Genomic DNA, 20,278 nt, shown 5'->3' with positions numbered 1-20,278 from the left:
CAAACAATTATAAGCCTAAGTATTTACCCCCACCGCACCCCAAAATAAGTGCATATATACACAAAATGACTTATTTAGGAATATTTACAACAGATTTATTCATAATAGCTTAAATCTGGAAATAACCCATATGTTCATCAGCACTAGGATGGATAAACTTTATTTTCATGCAATGCATTTTTGGAGTACATAAGAAAGAATGAGCTACTGACACATGCAGTAACATGGGTGAATCTCAGAAATATTAACTGAAAGAAACTAAACATGAAAGAGTATGATATATCTTACTGCATTTATGCAGAATTTAAGAACCAACAACACTAATCTAAGATGATTGAAATTAGAATGGTAGGGAGGTTGGGATAGACTGGGAAAGGGGTGTAAGGGAACTTTGTGGAGTGATGTGAATGTTCAGTATCATTTTTTTTTTTTTTAAAGATTTGATTGATTGACTGATTGATTGATTGCTATGTTGGGTCTTCGTTTCTGTGCTAGGGCTTTCTCTAGTGGCGGCAAGCGGGGGCCTCTTACTATCGTGGCCTCTCTTGTTGCAGAGCACAGGCTCCAGACGCGCAGGCTCAGTAATTGTGGCTCACGGGCCTAGTTGCTCCGCGGCATGTGGGATCTTCCCAGACCAGGGCTCGAACCCGTGTCCCCTGCATTAGCAGGCAGATTCTCAACCACTGCGCCACCAGGGAAGCCCCAATGTTGAGTATCTTAATTGGAGTGTTGGTGACATGGATGTATATATTTATCAAATCTCGTTAAATGTTTCAGATAAGATCTATACATTTCACGGATGTAAATTTTACCTAAATTAAAAAATAAGTTACCTGGAACGGTGGTACTTGTCTCTGGAGTCTAGTATAATGAGAATTAGGAATTGCTATGTTTTTATTATATGTCCATTTAATATGTACCATGTATATATAATACCTTGTCCAAAAATATGAAATGTAGAAAAGATTGAATTTTGGATCCTTTTGTTTAGCGGAACAATTTTTTTTTTTTTTTTTTTAAAGCTCAAAGTTACTCTGTTGATTGAGACAAAGACTCTTTTTATTTATTTATTTATTGATTTATTTATGGCTACGTTGGGTCTTCGTTGCTGCGCACGGGCTTTCTCTAGTTGCGGCGTGTGGTCTTCTCATTGCGGTGGCTTCTCTTGTTGGGGAGCACGGGCTCTAGGCACACGGGCTTTAGTAGTTATGGCTCTCAGGCTCAGTAGTTGTGGCTCGTGGACTCTAGAGCGCAGGCTCAGTAATTGTGGCACACGGGCTTAGTTGCTCCGCGGCATGTGGGATCTTCCCAGACCAGGACTCGAACCCGTGTCCCCTGCATTGGCAGGCGGATTCTTAACCACTGCGCCACCAGGGAAGCCCGGAACAATTTTTTAAATGTCATCTAAAGTATCTTGTTTGGTTTTAGATTTTGAAGTAAAATTTAAATACCAAACACATATACCAGGTACTCTAGTATGCATTTTACGCATGCTGTTTTGCTTAATCTCCAAAACAAACCCAGTGGTTAGTTCTTTTATTCTCGTTTTACAAAAATTAAACCAAGAGTTTATTAAAAGTAAACCAAGAGTTTAATTAATACTCTCAGGTTATTATGTAAAGAATCCTAAGCCAGGAGTTAGTGAGTTCAACATCAGAATTTTTAAATCTTTTAAATTTTTTGGAAAAACATTATACCTACCCATTTATTTAATAATTATGTTAAATCTAGTTCAGGTCTGTTTTAATGAGTTCTACCATTCCTGACTTTCTTCTTTTGTCCAATAACTTTAATTTTTCCAAGGAACAACTGTAGTGACAGCTGCTGTGGTAGAAGTACATTCACATGCTTCCCAAGTTAAGACAACACTAAATATGAGTTTCAGAACTGATTATCTCACCATGGTACTGTATAGTCCAGATCCTAAACAGGTAAGCTGAAGAAGAAAAAATATATTTTCTCTTGTTTCCTATATTTTGGAATATCTGTTCCTCTGAGAAAAATTGTTGATCTTTTCACTTTAATAATAAAATAATTTTAACTATTTGCCTTTTAAAATTAGTTATCTTTCCTATAGCCAGTGATATGAAAAATAAAATTTTAAAGTTAATATTTTTCATGCCTTTCATTATGAGCTCTTTGGAGATAGAGAATGTGGTATCTCATGTCTTAAAATATGTTATAAATTTGTGTTTTTGTGTAAAATTTGTATTGATTTCCTCTTCCACAGACTTCCTTTACAGATATTCGTGATCCTTCTCTGAAACTTGCTGAATTTAAGTTGGAGAATATTATAAGTACTTTAAAAATGTCTACAGATGACTCAACATTTTCTTCCTTCTCATTAAAAAACTGTATTTTAGATGACAAAAGGCCTCATGTCAAGAAGGCAACTCCTAGGTAATAGTGTTCCAAGTTTTTACTTGAGAAATGGTTGGTATATTTTACAGAACTTACTCCCAAAGTTGCATGTTCATTTTCTGGGTATTTACTAAAATCTTCAGAGCTTCAATGCAGTTGAGTCCATAGTTCTAAGCCAACATTTTAAATGCCCTGGTTATGTGCTGTTCTTGCTGAATGGTTGATTGATGGGTTGTATAGAAATAATCAGTGTAATTAAATCGGTTTTTAAATTAATCTGTATTATCTAAATTATTAATCCATGCAAATTGTAATGGGCAATATATGAAAAATTGAGAAAAAAATATGCTGAGATTCAAAATTCTGATAATTTCTTAAGGATATACTTCCTAATTTATGAAACAGTTGAGCTCCCAAAGTCTGTAAGTTTATTATTTGGAGTACTTTGTGATCTTACTAAGAGAAATGACTTCAGAATGCTGGTTTGCTGTCAGTGAAAGGGATAAGAGGTCTTTGAGTTTCATTGGTGTGTTTGATTATTTGTAAGATACTCATAAGAATTGTTATTATTGTGTTTTTCAGAATGATAGGACTAACAGTTGGGTTTGACAAAAAGGACATGATGGATATAAGGTATAGGAGAGTCAGAGACGGTTGGGTGGCTGATTTAGTCCTTCAAGAAATGTATATTTGTGCAAGTGTGGAATTTCTGCTGACAGTTGCAAATGTCTTTCTTGAGGCCTACACTACAGGCACTGCTGTAGAAACCAGTGTTCAAACATGGCCTGCTAAAGAAGAAGGTTAGTTATTGGCTAAAACATTTAATATCTGTATTATTGAAGTGCTATAATAGCACTTACCTTGATTAGCCTTCTAGATGATGAGGTTAAGTGGATTAATAAGTTAAAAATCTTTATTTTTCAGAGGTAAAAGGATAACTTAAATGTGTTTTCTGATAAGATGTACAGTTTGCATATTTTTCAAGGTGTAAATATGTATTGGGTTCAAAAATTATGAGACCTATATTAAAATAAGTAATTGTACTTCTTTGAAGACAGTAATTTGAAAGAATTCGTTGGAAGAAAATGGAGAGAGAATAATGAAACAGCCACTCCTTTTCATAATTAAAGATAGTATTTTAACTTTAAGTCCTCTTTTATTCTTGTTATATTCAATATTTATAATTTTCTATTATCTTTTACATATTTCATTCATTGTGGTATAGTAGAAAGAGTGTCAAGCTGAGAGTTAGAAACTAGATTTATTTCCAGCTCTGCCATTAAATAGTGGAGATTTTTCCCTACATTTTGAAATATTCTTATGGCTATACCTTCTTTAAATCTTATACCAAGAGAGTTGCAGTAAATTCCTTTGGGACCTAAGATTCTTTTATTTTACTTTTTACTTAGAGTGAAAATAGCATTTTCCAATAAATAATAATTTTTCATAAGTAATGTACATAAGAAAGATTTATAACTATTTTAAAACATTGTTTTTATTTCTATTTTAGTACTTGTACAACAATCAGAGAAGTGGGAAATTAATATTATTATTAAAAATCCTGAAATTGTGTTTGTGGCTGATATGACAAGAAATGATGCCCCTGCCTTAGTCATTACAACACAATGTGAGATTTGTTGGCAAGGTGACTTTGAAAATAATACAATGACCGCTGCCATTAAAGATCTCCAAGTGAGAGCATGCCCATTTCTTCCAGTCAAGAGAAAAGGAAAAATCACTACTGTGAGTTTACTATTTACTTAATCAGCTTAATTGTAAACTATTTTGTATTTAGTGTATATCATTTAAGGAAGTGCCTACATACTTTCCAGCCTTACTCTGGAAAATACCTTTCTTTCTGCTTGTAGAGCCTAATGTAGATTATTATACCAGCTTTGAAACTCTTTCATTTTTCCAGTTGTTCCTTATTGTTTTATGTGTTTGTGGAGATAGTCTCACGAAGAAGTTGCTTTCATCTAGACACTTCTCAGTGAAGACTTTACTCTGACTTTCTAACCATATCAATTCCACACTGCTTTTAGGCCTTTAAGACTTTCTACCAATTGTTTATTGTGCTGTTTCAGTTTTATTATTTTTAATTTTTTTCTCCCATCTAGACATTTTTGCTCAGACATGTTTTTTGCTTTTCTCCATATGGCTTATTTGTACCATCAGCCTTTTGTTTTGACATACTTCACATTTGTATTTTATTCTCTAATATCCTCTTGGCCTTCCTCCTCTTCATAACTGATTAAAATTCATTTCTTCAAAGACGTCTTTTCAAGTTAACTGTCTGACTCCTAGTACTCATATAAAACGCTTATAAAAATATTTGGGCTTCTACAGGAGTAATAGAAGTATAAATATTCTAAGTATTAACAACATAGAAATATAAGATGTAATTTTGTTAAAAGTAAATACCTATGTATTGGCTAGGATATAGGATAGACTGTTTCCCTAGTTTGCAAGGCTGATGGCTCACCTCTAAGCAAAGAGAAGAAATAAAAAATGGAGGGCATACTGATTCTCTTTTAGGTTATACGTAGATATTTTACATGTATTTTTTCTATTCACAGTCTTTTGGCTTGAATGTAGCTGTATGACCACCCTTACCTTCAAAAAAGGTTGGAGAATTTCTGAGCTATGTTATGCTCAGATGAAACTTCTGTTACTGTAGAAGAAAAGGAGAACAGATAACAGGTGGCGACTAGAGGGTCTTCTTACAGTCCACTCAAAGGTTTCTTCCTTTGTTCATACAAATAATCCATACTTGTCTTTTCTCACCCATAGAACATATTCACTTCTTCCTCAAGGGATAAAATCTCAGCTCAGAGTTCAAGATCTTTAGGTGACAGTTTTCTCTGTTGAGTCTGCATGTGACTTCTTTTGATCTGGCAATATATTAAGTACTAAACAAATAAGTTACCACTTTTCCACAGGCACACACTTCACCACTATCTACACAACCACTAGTATAACAGTGGTGTAAGGGCAGGATAATTGCAATTTAAAAACCCATTCAGAAAAAGAAAGAATGGGAAACACTTGGCAGTCATTGATTCATAACAATTATCATATCCTGCTGAGTGGAACTGTGAAAACTTTAAGCTCCAGCAGTGGAGTAAATTCCTTGGATAGCACGTGTTGGAGTCTTTGATTTTTTTTCTCTTGAAAGGACATTGTCCTCATTTTCTCACGTGGCTCTGGCTTTCCCCTCTGAGAGATTTTTTTTTTTTTTTTTTAATCATTATCCACTGTAGACACATCTGAAGTGGCTGTTGTCTTTTTTCGGGAACTGCACTATTTTCACAGCTTACTTCCTGTTAAGTTTATTACTTGGAGATTGTTTTAGCAGTTTTAATAATAACAAGCTTTTGTTTGCCAGATATTGGTCTCTTTGGCAGTCCTTAATTCGTTAAACATTTAGTTTGCCATCTAGGTTGTTCCACTTGTAAGTAACCTTAATATCCAAAGCTACTATTTATTCACAGGGTGGTTTTTTTGGCTATAGAACTCTTCTTTTATTTACTAATCTGTCATCTGCCTATCCTCCCTTCATCCTGACTTAGTAAAGGCTACTTTAACAGTAGGTTTGGGGGAGGGGGATAGCCACATCTGTTATCTTTTTTTTTTTTTTTTCTCTCCCGTGTCTGGTCTTAACAAAAATTGCCAGAGAAAAAATAGCAGCCACAGTCTTATTTCTTGCTGAGTTTCCTCTTTAGAGCTTGGCTCTCCTCAGTGTTTTCCCTTCTCGTATAGGCCTTTGCAAACAATAGAAAGAAGGAGCTAATACACATCTAGATTCTAGCCAGACCTGTCTAGCTAAAATTTTAGGCTTTTTTGTTGTTGTTGTTGTTAAGAACATGGTCTGTCTTCCTAGGTACCACCAGTAGCAGTTTTACCAAATATTTTGCTGTAGCATTGTTAGAATTATCAGCTTTGTATTTTGATATGTCCCTTGTCTATCCAGTTGCTAAATCAGTCACAGATATTTTTTACTTTGTTGCAGTAGTGCCAATTTTTAGGTATGAAATTTTGTATTAAGATATTAATTAGGCTGCTGTAACAAGAGGTCCCCCCTCCAAAAGGTAGCTAATGCATGGTAGAACTAAATATTCTTTCTAGAAACATGGAATAATGACTCAGTTTAATGGCTCTGGTGTAATGTAGGGGAACCAGGCTCTTTCCATCTTGTTCCACTATTCGTAGGCTGTAACTTAATCTGCTTGTTCAAAGATAGTTCACAATGTACCTACCTTGCAGGTTGCTGGGGGTGAGTGATGGTGGTAAGGAGAGAACATGAAGGCAAAAAGGGATGCCCATTCTAAGAGCACTGCCCAGAAGTTGCACATACCACTTCTGCTCACGTCCTTTTGGCCAGAATTTAGTAATATGTCAGCACACAGTTTTAAGGGAGCCCAACAAAGGCAGTCTTTCTAAAGACCAAAATGTCACTTGCTTGATTCCCTTCATTATACATTTGTTTTCTGTTTTATTATTGTTGTTGTGTTGTTTTTTTATATTTTATTTGGGTTAAATTGCTGTAATTTTTCTAACTTCTTAATGGATGCTTAGATAATTGATATTCTGTCTTTTTTCTTCCCAGCATATGCCTTTTAAGAGAGTAATTTTTCCTCTGAGCACAGCTACTAGGGTTGATATGTTGTATTTTTATTATTCTGTTAAAAATACTTTCTCATTTTTATTTTTTATGCATGGATTAGAAGGGTTTTGCTTAATTTCCAAATATTTAGGGGTTTTCTGGTTGTCTTTTTTATTTATTTATTTATTTATTTATTTTTGGCTGTGTTAGGTCTTCGTTTCTGTGCGAGGGCTTTCTCTAGTTGCGGCAAACGGGGGCCACTCTTCATCGCGGTGCACGGGCCTCTTCACTATCGCGGCCTCTCTTGTTGCGGAGCACAGGCTCCAGACGCGCAGGCTCAGTCGTTGTGGCTCACGGGCCTAGTTGCTCCGTGGCATGTGGGATCTTCCCAGACCAGGGCTTGAACCCGTGTCCCCTGCATTAGCAGGCAGATTCTCAACCACTGTGCCACCAGGGAAGCCCTCTGGTTGTCTTTTTATTGTTGATTTCTACCTTGATATCAGTGTGGTCTATTAACATATTCTGATTTTAATTCTTTGAAGTTTGTTGAGACTTATCTTATGGCCCAGGATATGGTTAATTTTGTTTTTATGAATATTGAGTGTCCACTGGGGAAAAAGTGTGTTTTGTTGTTTGAGGAATAGCATTCTGTTAAGATAGATTTTGTCCATAATATTGTTCAGATCTGCTGTATTCTTAGAGCCTTTTTTTTCCCTGTCCGTTTTATCAGTTTATTGAAAGAGATCTATTAAAATCTATTTTCATTGTGAATTTAGCTATTTTATGTTTAGTTTTGTCAATATTTGCTTTATATATTTTGAAGCTAGGTCATTTAAATGTGTACACATTCTGTATTAAATCTTGCTGGTAGATTTGACCATTTTATTAAAATGTCTTCTTTATCTCTGGAAATGATTTCTAAATTCTACTTACCTACTATTAGTATAACTATTCCAGCTTCTTTGTGGTATTTGCATGGTATATCTTTTCCTATCCTTTTACTTTTAACCTTTCAGTTTCCTTATGTTTAAGCTGTGGTATTTTGTAAGCAGCATATTTATTTGTTTTTCATAGTTGAGTCTTTTAATTAAGATATTTAGTGCATTTACACACTGTAACTACTGTACTGTAATTGGTTTTAAATCTGTGACCTACTGTTCATACTATTTGTTCCATATGTTTTATGTTCTGTTTTTTTCTCTATATTGTTCTTTTTGGGGGATTAATAGGACTTTTAAATTTTTCTATTTTTCCCCTTTATTAGCTTATTAGTTATATATTCTTTTTCTGTTCTTGTAGTCATTATCCTGGATATTATAACATGCATTCTAGACTTAGTAAAGTCTAATATAAATATTTTTACCACTTCTAAAGCTTTTAGAATGCTTTAAATCCTGTTCTACCATTTTGTAATAGTAGTCATAGATTTTAATTCAATATATATTTAGAATCTACAGGGTATTTTTGTTTTTGTTGCAGTCAGTATTCATTTATATTTACCCACATATAATCTGTTTCTATTATTTTTTATTTCTTCCTACATCTCCATGTTTACATCTGGAATCATTTTCTTTCTTCCTGAAAAGCTCCTTTTATTTTATTTTATTTATTTTTTATTTTTTTGAAAAGCTCCTTTTAGTATTTATTTTAATGTGGTCTCTTGGTGGCAGATACTCTCAGTTTTTGTGTGGAAATGTCTTTATTTTGCCTTCTCTTTTGAAGGATAATTTTGCTGGATATAAAGTTTTAAATTGGTAGCTATGTACATTTAAAACTTTCATGGTATGTCTAGACGTGCTTTATATTTATTCTTTTGGAGCCTGTGGTACTTCTTGAATCTGTAGCTTTGTGTATTTCATAGGTTTGGAAAATCTTGGTCATTATCTCATTAGATATTGCTTCTATGTCACATGTTCTCTCTCCTTCCCTTCTTTGACTTTCAATTTCTTGTTAGACATTTTAGTCATATTCCATATGTCGCTTAAGCGCATTTCTTTATTCTCCATTCATATTGTTCCATGTTTCACACTAGATGTTTTTTCCTAATTTTCCTAATTTTCCTAATTTTTTTTCTAATTCTGTCTTCTGTTTTGTCTAATGTGCTATTAAACATTATTATCAAGTTCTTAATTCCTAGTATTGCATTTTTAAGTTATATAATTTCTTTTTATAGACCCCTGTGTCATTCATTTTTTTTACATATTAATCAAAATTACTTCAAAGTTTGTTCTTGATAATGCCAGTAATTGAGTCATCTCTGTTTACTTCTGTTTTCTCTTTAGGTTTTGTTTCTTCATATATCAGATACTTTATTATTGAATGCCAGGCAGTATAATGAAATGTTATAGAGGTTTCATTGATTATTTTCTTCCTGTAAGGAGGGTTTCACGTGCTCTTTGTTAGACATATAGACTGGGGACAATTTACCTTTATCTAGTAGGAATTAAACTTATTGGAGGCTGGGTTGCAGTTGTTGTAAAGCCTTGTTTACTCCTGGTTCATATCCACTAGTATATAGTATCTGTCTCAGCGTCCCATCTGAGAGCCAGGAGTACTTACTAGGGCCCATATTAAAGCCCATTTTTGGCAGATTCTGAAATTGTTTTTTTTCTTTTCAGCCCCATTCTCCATATCATTCTGAAATTGCTGACCATTTCACTCTACTTAGCAATAGCCTTCTGCTTAGTGTGTGTGTGTGTGTGTGTGTGTGTGTCTGTGTGTGTGTGTGTCTGTGTCTAAAGAACTTCACATATAACTAGAAGGTAAACTACCATGAAGTTTTGAGGTAACTTCTCTGCTCCTGTGTTTTTCCTTGGGGACTTTGCAAGGTTGCCTTGGTAGCATGCCTATAGTTTCAAGCAGACTTTTTTTTTAATTGAAGCATAGTTACTGTACAATATTACATAAGTTACAGGTGTATAATATAGTGATTCACAATTTTTAAAGGTTATACTCCATTTATAGTTATTATAAATATTGGCTATATTCCCTGTGTTGTACAGTATATCCTTGTAGCTTATTTTATAACTCATAGTTTGTACCTCTTATTCCCCTACCCCTATATTGCCCTTCTCCCTGATTCCCTCTCCCCACTGGTAACCACTAGAATATGAGTCTGCTTCTTTTTTGTTATATTCACTAGTTTATTTTATTTTTTAGATTCTACATGTAAGTGATACCATACAGTCTTTGTCTTTCTCTGTGTGACTTATTTCACTTAGCATAATGCCCTCCAAGTCCATCCATGTTTCTGCAGATGGCAAATTTTTATTCTTTTACATGACAGAGTAGTAGTCCTTTGTGTGTGTGTATGTGTGTGTGTGTGTGTATATGTGTATGTATGTATGTATATATATATATATATATATATATATATATATATATATATATATATATATATATATATATATATATACACGCCCACACACATATATATATATATACACACACCACATCTTCTTGATCCATTCATCTGTTGATGGCCACTAAGGTTACTTCCATATCTTGGCAATTGTAAATAATACTGCTATGAACATTGAGGTCCATGTATCTTTTTGAATTTGTGTTTTTGGGTTTTTTGGCTATTACCCAGGAGTGGAATTGTTAGGTCATATGGTAGTTCTGTTTTCAGTTTTTTAAGAAACTTCCATACTGTCTTCCACAGTGGTTGCACTAATTTACATTCCCACCAACAGTGTACAAGGGTTCCCTTTTCTCCACATGCTCGCCAACATTTGTATTTTGTGTTCTTTTTGATGATAGCCATTCTAACAGGTGTGAGGTAATGCCTCAGTGTGGCTTTGATTTGCATTTCTCTGATGATTAGCTATGTTGATCATCTTTTCGTGTGCCTGTTGGCCATCTGCATGTCCTCTTTGGAAAAATGTCTTTTCAGTTCTTCTGCCCATTTTTTAATCTGATTGTTTGGTTTTTTGATGTTGAGTTGTATGAGCTGTTTCTGTATTTTGGATATTAACCCTTTATTGGTCATATCACTTGCAAACATTTTCTCCCATTCGGTAGGTTGTCTTTTCATTTTGTCAATGGTTTCCTTTGCTGTGCAAAAGCTTTTAAGTTTAATTAGGTCCCATTTGTTTATTTTTGCTTTTATTTCCTTTGCTTCATGAGAGGGATCCTAAAAAATATTGTTGCAGTTTATGTCAAAGGTCTCTGCCTATGTTTTCTTCTAGGAGTTTTATAGTATCATCTTACGTTTAGGTCTTTGGTCCATTTTGAGTTTATTTTTGTATATGGTGTTAGAGAAGGTTCCAATTTCATTCTTTTACATCAAGCAAACTTTTCTTTAACATGACTTTTCAACTTGTAGGTGGATTATTGCTTGCTCACAAGTTTCTTCCTTCACAGATGGAAATAGAAGTCTAAAAAAGGAGATCCTTAGCTGGACAACCATATAAGGGAAACATCTGTGATTGTTGGGAATTTTGAGAAGGATATTTATGGCCAGCTAGCTGTTTTGGCCACATACATTTTGATAAGTTGCAATTAGTTGAACTTTAATTGGTATCATAGTCATTTATATTAGAAAATAATTTCTTTTTTTTTTTTTTTGAATTTTACTTTTTTTTTCTATACAGCAGGTTCTTATTAGTTATCTATTTTATACATATTAGTGTATACATGTCAGTCCCAATCTCCCAATTCATTACACCACCACCACCACCACCCCCGCCGCTTTCCCCCCTTGGTGTCCATACGTTTGTTCTCTACATCTGTGTCTCTATTTCTGCCCTGCAAACCAGTTCATCTGTACCATTTTTCTAGGTTCCACATATATGCATTAATATACGATATTTGTTTTTCTCTTTCTGACTTACTTTGCTCTGTATGACAGTCTCTAGGTCCATCCACGTCTCTACAAGTGACCCAATTTCGTTCCTTTTTATGGCTGAGTAAAATTCCATTGTATGTGTGTACCACATCTTCTTTATCCATTCGTCTGTTAATAGGCATTTAGGTTGCTTCCATGACCTGGCTATTGTAAATAGTGCTGCAGTGAACCTTGGGGTGCATGCACATGAAAAGATGCTCAACATCACTAATTATTAGAGAAATGCAAATCAAAACTACAGTAAGGTATCACCTCACACTGGTCAGAGTGGACATCATCAAAAAGTCTACAAACAAATGCTAGAGAGGGTGTGGAGAAAAGGGAACCCTGTTGCACTGTTGGTGGTAATGTAAATTGATATGGAGAACAGTATGGAGGTTCCTTAAAAAACTAAAAACAGAATTACCATATGACCCAGCAATCCCACTACTGGGCATATACCCAGAGAAAACCATAATTCAAAAAGACACATGCACATGTTTATTAAAGATTCACGAACTTTTAAAAAATGTATGTGGAGTGTGGTATATGAGCATTTTTTATTAGAATTTAATTTTCAAAGAATACATGACCCTAAATTTTTACAATTATTAACATACTTAATATCCTCATCTTTTCTACCTGTAGAGTATACATTTACTTATGTCTCTTTCACCTATTAGGATTTTATAATAATTTTTGAATAAATTCTTAAATCCTTTAGAATTGTTTTAAACCTTTTTGTAAAAAATCTGAATCATGATCCCGATATTTAATTATTTTATGTCTACTGTAAATGGTTGTCAGCTTTTTTCATGAATTTATCTTATACTGTAACTTTTCTAAACTTGTTACCTGTACTAATATTTTTATGATGTTAGATTTACTAAAACTCATCTGCAAAAGTCACATTCTTGAATGGCAATAACGATTCATCCTCATTGTATTCCCATTGTTAAGTGAGGTAATATTACTATAGTTTTAATACTTGCTTATAATTTAAATATAAAACCTTTAGTGTGTTGAGAAATATTACGTATCTAATTTTGAAATAATCTTAATCATGAATAACTGGAATTTTATTGAGCACTTACTGCCATCTATTGAAAAAACTACAATAGGTTTTACTACTCTTATGATAAATTACATTGATAGTTTTTCCTGTGGCATACTAGCCTTACATTTATGGGTTAACCCTAAATTTGAGGATATTTTAACTTGTCCTTATATTCTGTTTGCTAATTAGGATTCTGTAATAGAAGACTATAACTGTTCTGGAGTAGTAGGTGAGGGAGACTTTCTCTCTCAGTAGAAATGGCATTTATGCTGATGCCTGGAGGATGATTAAGTACTAGCTAGTTAAACTGCGATAGAGGAGTCACAGGAGTGTGTTTCAGCACAAAGGGATAGCATATGCAGAGAACCTGGGTTTCAGAGAGCACAAGTTCCCATCCCACACCTACTCACATACCAGCATCCGTACCCTTATACTCTGCCTTTTTTGTTGTTATTGTTAGTATTTAGTGGTCCTAAGCTTGGAATAATCTTTCCCACCACCAAGATACTGTTGTAAAATAGGAAATTTATAGTCAGCTCTTGTAGGCTCTTAGATGTTAGATAGCCTAAGATTGCTTCTCTGAAGGGGAAGCAGTATCCTCAGGAAAGGAATGCTTCAATAGTAAAAATCGGGCTTCCCTGGTGGCGCAGTGGTTGAGAATCTGCCTGCCAACGCAGGGGACACGGGTTCGAGCCCTGGTCTGGGAAGATCCCACATGCCACGGAGCAACTAGGCCCATGAGCCACAACTACTGAGCCTGCGCGTCTGGAGCCTGTGCTCCGCAACAAGAGAGGCCACGATAGTGAGAGGCCCGCGCACCGCGATGAAGAGTGGCCCCCGCTTGCCGCAACTAGAGAAAGCCCTAGCACAGAAACGAAGACCCAAAATAGCAATCAATCAATCAATCAATAAATCAATAAATAAATCTTTAAAAAAAAATAGTAAAAATCATTTAAGACTGGTAGCAGTATGGTGAGAGTTGAGGATAAGGAGAAAAAAATGATAGAAACAGCAATAAAATCACAATGGATATAGTTGGAGGCAATAAAATAATACTAGTAGGAAAATAATTCCATTTTAAGAAATGTTTCCACATTATTAAATTGGTCTATATGGATTGTATTATGGAAAACTTGACCATATAATGTAGTCTTGGCATGAACGTGTTTACTGTTAAGGACCAGCTGCATTTTTAATCCTAAGTAGCTTAACTAGACTTGAAAATGTAGGAATTGGGTAAGAATCAAAGCATACCTTCATATTTATTTTGGGAAGGAGATATTTTAAAAAGCCAATTAAAAATTTCCAAGTGATAGAGAAATTTTATATGCATTTATAATAGTATTTTTGTTTTTATTTTTTTGCCTTCTCTAAAATGAAGAAATAACACAAATTTTATGTTGAATATCTTAGATTATGTATTGTAATGTGGTTATAATTTCCTGTCCCTGGAGTTTAAAGAAATAATATACTTATTATTTAAGTCATGTACCAGTTGATCTTGCTGATTTATTAGAATAATGGTAGATGTTAATGTGCTTTTTTTGGAGAAATAGGTTTAGATGTCACTTTTTTTCTGATTTATTTTTCATCCTTAGCGTAGGCAGAATTGAAGATGGCCTCCAAGATTTCTACCCCCTGTAGCATGTGTCCAGTATGGTCTCCTCCCCTTGAATGTGGACAGGACCAGTGAATATAATTAGGTTACTAATCGCCTAACGTTGAGGTTAGCAAAGAGAGATTCCAGATGGGCCTAACCTAATTTAAAAAATGGTGAAACATCAAAGAGATGCTTTCCTGCCGGCCTTGAAGGAGCTAACTGCCATGTATTCAATAAATAAGGCCACATGTCAGGAACCTATGAGGGACTAGTAGGAGTACAAAGTTATGCCTAGCCAAATGCTAGCAAGTAAATGGAAATCTCAACCCTAGGGTCACAAAGAAATAAATTCCACCAGCAGCCTGAAGGAGTATGGGAACAGATCTTTTCCTAGTCAAGCCTCCAGATGAGAACTCAGCACACTGACGTTTGATTTCAGTGAAATTCCTGACCCATGAAAATGGGGAAATAATAAATTTATGTTGTTTTGAGCTACTAAATTTGTGGTGATTTGTTATGCAGCAATAGGAAACAAATACAGATTTTTATATAGAAGTAATATGCTGTTGTAGCAATTATTTAAAATGTGGGAGCAGCTTTGGAACTGGGCAGTAAGCAGAGGTATGTAGAAACTAAAGGAATTTTGAAGAGAATGATAGAGAAAGCTTAAATTGTGTTGAACAGTATCTTGGTAGAAATATGGTCATTAAGAATGCTGCCAGTGAGGGCTCAGAAGGAAGGTAAAAGATATGTTATTGGAAATAGGGAGATGGCTTGACATGTAGTGACAGAAGGCTTTGCAAAACTGAGTCTTGGACTTATGTGGAAAGCAAAACTTGTAAGTGACAAACATGGATATACAGTTAAGGAGATTTCCAAGCTGCCTGATTTGACGGTGCTTCCTGGTTTCTTACTGTTATAGAAAAATGCTGGAACAGAGAGATAAATTATGGGAAAAACAGTTAAACAGAAAGAACCAGGTCTTAATGACTTTGATAATTCTCAGTCTTCCAAATGGCATAAGATGCTACAAGTCAGAAATGGCTGCCAGAAGTATAGCATAGAGAAAAGAATATGTAATTGTATAACCTTTTGCTGAACCTCAGATTAAAAAATGATAGAGTATTCAGTCACACAAAGGGCCCTTTCAAGAGATCAATGTATGTTTCACAGATCTTCTCAATCAAACCAGAAGGCCTCTAGGAATCATAAGGGTATCAACCCTTAGCCTTAAAATAAGAGCAGGAGCCCATCATTATCTAAAAAAGATCTGTGAATGCAGCTTTTGTCTAATGGAATGAAACGTCATGAAATCTATAGAAGGCCCTCAGGGTTCTTGAGAATATTATTTTAGCAGAAACACTGCCAGTATGGACTGAGAGGGACAGAGAGTACAAAATGAAGAGAGATTCTTGGACCCCCCAGAATTCTACTGGCAGGAAGCAGGATGATAAAACTACTCAGCTGCAAATTTGTGCAACCTTTTATAAAAAAAAAAGGAAGGATGACTCAGGGTGGAGTTGACGGCCACAGAGAATTGTTCCTAGACTTTGAAATCTAATCAAGAAACGTATTTATTTGGCTGGATTTCAGAACTTCTTTGGACTAGTGACTTCCTTCTACCTTGTATTTGAATTGGAATATCTGTAATTGTTATCCTGTATCTGTCCCACCATCCTGTGTTGGGAGTGGTGAGAGCAAGCAACTCATCTTAGTTTCAGTTTTAAGAGAAATTGTGCCCCAGCAGTTGTACTTAATAGATTACACCCAGGAACTTCATCAACATCTGGACCTGATTTAGATTTTAGACTTTGAGCTGATGAGAGAGATGAGATTTTAGAATTTTGAATTAATGAGAGATGTAGATGAACTGATTATGTGGTGAGATACAGATTTAAATGATGAGATTTTGGACTTTGGGCTATGATGGGAGGCGACTATTAGGAACTTTAGGAGGGGGACTTCTCTGGTGGTCCAGTGGTTAAGACTCCACGCTCCCAATGCAGGGGGCCCGGGTTGGATCCCTGGTCAGGGAACTAGATCCCGCATGCCGCAACAAAAGATCCCGCATGCCACAACTAAAAAAAAAAAAGATCCCGCATGCTGCAATGAAGATCCCGTGTGCCGCAACTAAGATCCGGTGCAACCAAATAAGTAAATAAATAAATAAATATTAAAAAGGGAACCTTAGGAGGTGGTGAATATATTTTGCATTTGGGAGGAACGTGAGTCGCTAGGGGCTACAGGACAGATTTATGCTTACCATAGTTAGGGAAAACTCAGTTAATTTATAATTATATTAAGAATTATTTAGTAAGTCTAATATATTTATAATTTTTTCTTCTCATCTTTTGTAGCTTGTCCTATATAGATTAATTCATTTTACTTCATTTTATAATGGAAAAAAATACCATGATAAAATTTTATTTTAGTAATTTAATCCGCAGTTGAATCCACAAATACAGAACGTGTGGATACAGAGGGCTGACTGTACGGTCTTTTTTTCTTGAGATAATGTTGGCTTATAACATTATATAAGTTTCATGTATGCAATATTATTTTTCTACTTCTGCATACACAACAGTATTCTCACCACCAAAAATTTAGTTTCCATCGGTCACCATACAGTTGACCCCTACCCGTTTTGTCCCCCACCCCTTCCCCTCTGTAACCTCTACTCTGTTCTCTATATCTACATGTTTGTTTTGTTTGGTTTGTTCATTCATATTGTTTGTTTTTTATTTTTTATATTACACATGTAAGTGAAATCATACAGTATTTGTCTTTCTCCATCTGACTCATTTCACTTAGTATAATACCCTCAAGGTCCATCCATATTGTTTCAGATGGCATAGTTTCACCTTTTTATGGCTGAGTAGTATTCTCTTATATGTATGTGTATATGTATACAAACATATACACACACCCCACATTTTCATTATCTTTTCATCTGTTGATGAGCACTTAGGTTGCTTTCATATCTTGGCTATTATAAATAATGCTGCAGAGATATGTTCAGTAGATTACTCCTTTCTGCCCGTGGACACCGCCGAGTAAGCATCGTTGACGTCTCCCCCACCCCCTCCACTGCCGTCATGTCTAAGTCATAGTCACCCAAAGAGCCCAAACAACTGCGGAAGCTCTTCATCGGAGGTTTGAGCTTTGAAACAACTGATGAGAGTCTGTGGAGCCATTTTGAGCAGTGGGGACGCTCACAGATTGTGTGGTAATGAGGGATCCAAACACCAAGCACTCCAGAGGCTTCGGATTTGTCACATATGCCACTGTGGAGGAGGTGGATGTGGCCATGAATGTAAGGACACACAAGGTGGATGGAAGAGTTGTGGAACCAAAGAGGGCCGTCTCAAGAGAAGATTCTCGAAGACCTGGTGCCCACTTAACTGTGAAAAAGATTTTTGTTGGTGGCATTAAAGAAGACACTGAAGAACATCACCTAAGAGATTATTTTGAACAGTATGGGAAAACTGAAGTGATTGAAATCATGACTGACCAAGGCAGTGGCAAAAAGAGAGGCTTTGCTTTCGTAACCTTTGATGACCATGACTCTGTAGACAAGATTGTCATTCAGAAGTACCACACTGTGAATGGCCACAACTGTGAAGTAAGGAAAGCCCTATCTAAGCAAGAGATGGCTAGTGCTTCATCCAGCCAAAGAGATCGAAGTGGTTCTAGAAACTTCGGTGGTGGTCGTGGAGGTGGTTTTGGTGGGAATGACAGCTTTGGTCGTGGAGGAAACTTCAGTGTCCAAGGTGGCTTTCGTGGCAGCCACGGTGGTGGTGGATATAGTGGCAGCAGGATGGCTATAATGGATTCGGTAATGATGGAAGCAATTTTGGAGGTGGTGGAAGCTACAATGATTTTGGCAGTTACAGCAATCAATCTTCAAATTTTGGACCCATGAAAGGAGGAAACTTTGGAGGCAGAAGTTCTGGCCCCTATGGTGGTGGAGGCCGATACTTTGCCAAACCCCGAAACCAAGGTGGCTGTGGTGGTTCCAGCAGCAGCAGTAGCTATAGCAGTGGCAGAAGGTTTTGATTACTGCCAGGAAACAAAGCTTAGCAGGAGAGGAGAGCCAGAGAAGTGACAGGGAAGCTACAGGGTACAACTGATTTGTGAACTCAGCCAAGCACAGTGGTGGCAGGGCCTAGCTGCTACAAAGAAGACATGTTTTAGACAATACTCATGTGTATGGGCAAAAAAACTCGAGGACTGTATTTGTGACTAATTGTATAACAGGTTATTTTAGTTTCTGTTCTGTGGAAAGTGTGAAGCATTCCAACAAAGGGTTTTAATGTAAATTTTTTTTTTTTTTTTGCACCCATGCTGTTGATTGCTAAATGTAATAAGTCTGATCATGACGCTGAATAAATGTGTCTTTTTAAAAAAAATAATAGTAATAATGCTGCAACGAACATAGGGTGGCATATATCTTTTTGAATTAGTGCTTTTGTATTATTTGGTTAAATACCCAGCAGTGGAATAGCTGGATCATATGGTAGTTCTATTCTTAATTTTTTGAGGAATCTCTGTACTGTTTTCCACAGTAGCTACACCAATCTCACCGCTAGTGTATGAGGGTTCCCTTTCTTCCACATTCTTTCCAACACTTGCCTTTTTGATAATAGCCATTCTAACAGATATGAGGTGATATTTTATTGTGGTTTTGATTTGCATTTCCCTAATAATTAGAGATGTTGAACATCTTTTCATGTGCCTGTTGTCCATCTGTTTGCCTTCTTTGGAAAAAAGTCTGTTCAGCTCCTCTGCCCATTTTTTAAATTGGTTTGTTTGTTTTGCTGTTGTTGAACACTATGCCATTTTATATATAGGACTTGAACATCCTTGGATTTTAGTATCTGCCATGGGTGAGGGGTAGGGGGCAGGAGACAGATGTGTATGTCCTGGAACCAATTCCCCAGGGATTCCAAGGAACTTCTGTAAAATAAAATACAGAATACAAGTTTTGTGGAATTTTCATGTATTTAAGCATATTTAAGAAATTATTTTACTTATTATATCAATAGTGTTGCTAATATTGTTAGTACTTTCTATTTTTTATGAATAATGAATAAGAGGATAATTAAGAAATGTTTTATTGATTCACTTGTTTTTTAAATAGTTATTTTTACTAACTTGTTTATTTAACATACTTATCTATTACTGGGCAAGTCTTTAAATAAAAATATTTTAAGAACATGTTAATTTAATAGTATTGGTTTTTCTCTCACAGGTTTTGCAGCCTTGTGACTTGTTCTATCAGGCTACTCAGATAAGTACAGATCCACAAGTGATTGAATTATCAGTAAAATCCCTCACACTGAAGGTAAGTTACAATGTATTCAGTGCCCTTTTGAAAAAATCAATAAAACTTAGAAATAAGCAATTATTATAGCAACTCTTTTAATTGTTAAATAAGCAAAAAAAAGCTTTTTTTTTAAAAAATTTATTTATTTATGGCTGTGTTGGGTCTTCGTTTCTGTGCGAGGGCTTTCTCTAGTTGCGGCAAGTGGGGGCCACTCTTCATCGCGGTGCGCGGGCCTCTCACTATCGCGGCCTCTCTTGTTGCGGAGCACAGGCTCCAGACACGCAGGCTCAGCAGTTGTGGCTCACGGGCCCAGTCACTCCGCGGCATGTGGGATCCTCCCAGACCAGGGCTCGAACCTGTGTCCCCCGCATCGGCAGGCAGATTCTCAACCACTGCGCCACCAGGGAAGCCCAAAGCTATTTTTGAAAATCTTTTTATGACACATAATTTTAAAATGATATTTAATATATATTTTATAATGAATGTTTTCATATATTTTGTTA

The 20,278-nt window shown here is 35.6% G+C and overlaps 1 protein-coding gene and 1 pseudogene across 4 annotated transcripts in view; both read left to right on the top strand.

Annotated features, from left to right (window-relative positions):
* Positions 1 to 20,278, top strand: part of VPS13A (vacuolar protein sorting 13 homolog A) — a 258,051-nt gene that overhangs the window by 159,289 nt on the left and 78,484 nt on the right. For all 4 annotated transcript variants that reach the window (XM_068551844.1, XM_068551843.1, XM_068551845.1 and 1 more), the window contains 5 exons: positions 1,804 to 1,931; positions 2,231 to 2,400; positions 2,944 to 3,161; positions 3,872 to 4,104; positions 19,701 to 19,793. In XM_068551844.1, coding sequence (XP_068407945.1) covers positions 1,804 to 1,931; positions 2,231 to 2,400; positions 2,944 to 3,161; positions 3,872 to 4,104; positions 19,701 to 19,793 — 842 coding nt within the window. The remainder of the gene's footprint in view (positions 1 to 1,803; positions 1,932 to 2,230; positions 2,401 to 2,943; positions 3,162 to 3,871; positions 4,105 to 19,700; positions 19,794 to 20,278) is intronic.
* Positions 17,545 to 18,764, top strand: LOC137769831 (heterogeneous nuclear ribonucleoprotein A1-like; annotated as a pseudogene).

The sequence above is a fragment of the Eschrichtius robustus genome, chromosome 10, assembly GCF_028021215.1.
Source record: "Eschrichtius robustus isolate mEscRob2 chromosome 10, mEscRob2.pri, whole genome shotgun sequence".
Classification (NCBI taxonomy): domain Eukaryota; kingdom Metazoa; phylum Chordata; class Mammalia; order Artiodactyla; family Eschrichtiidae; genus Eschrichtius; species Eschrichtius robustus.
The sequence above is the reverse complement of the archived record's forward strand: the minus strand, read 5'-3'. Positions and strand labels throughout refer to the sequence as shown.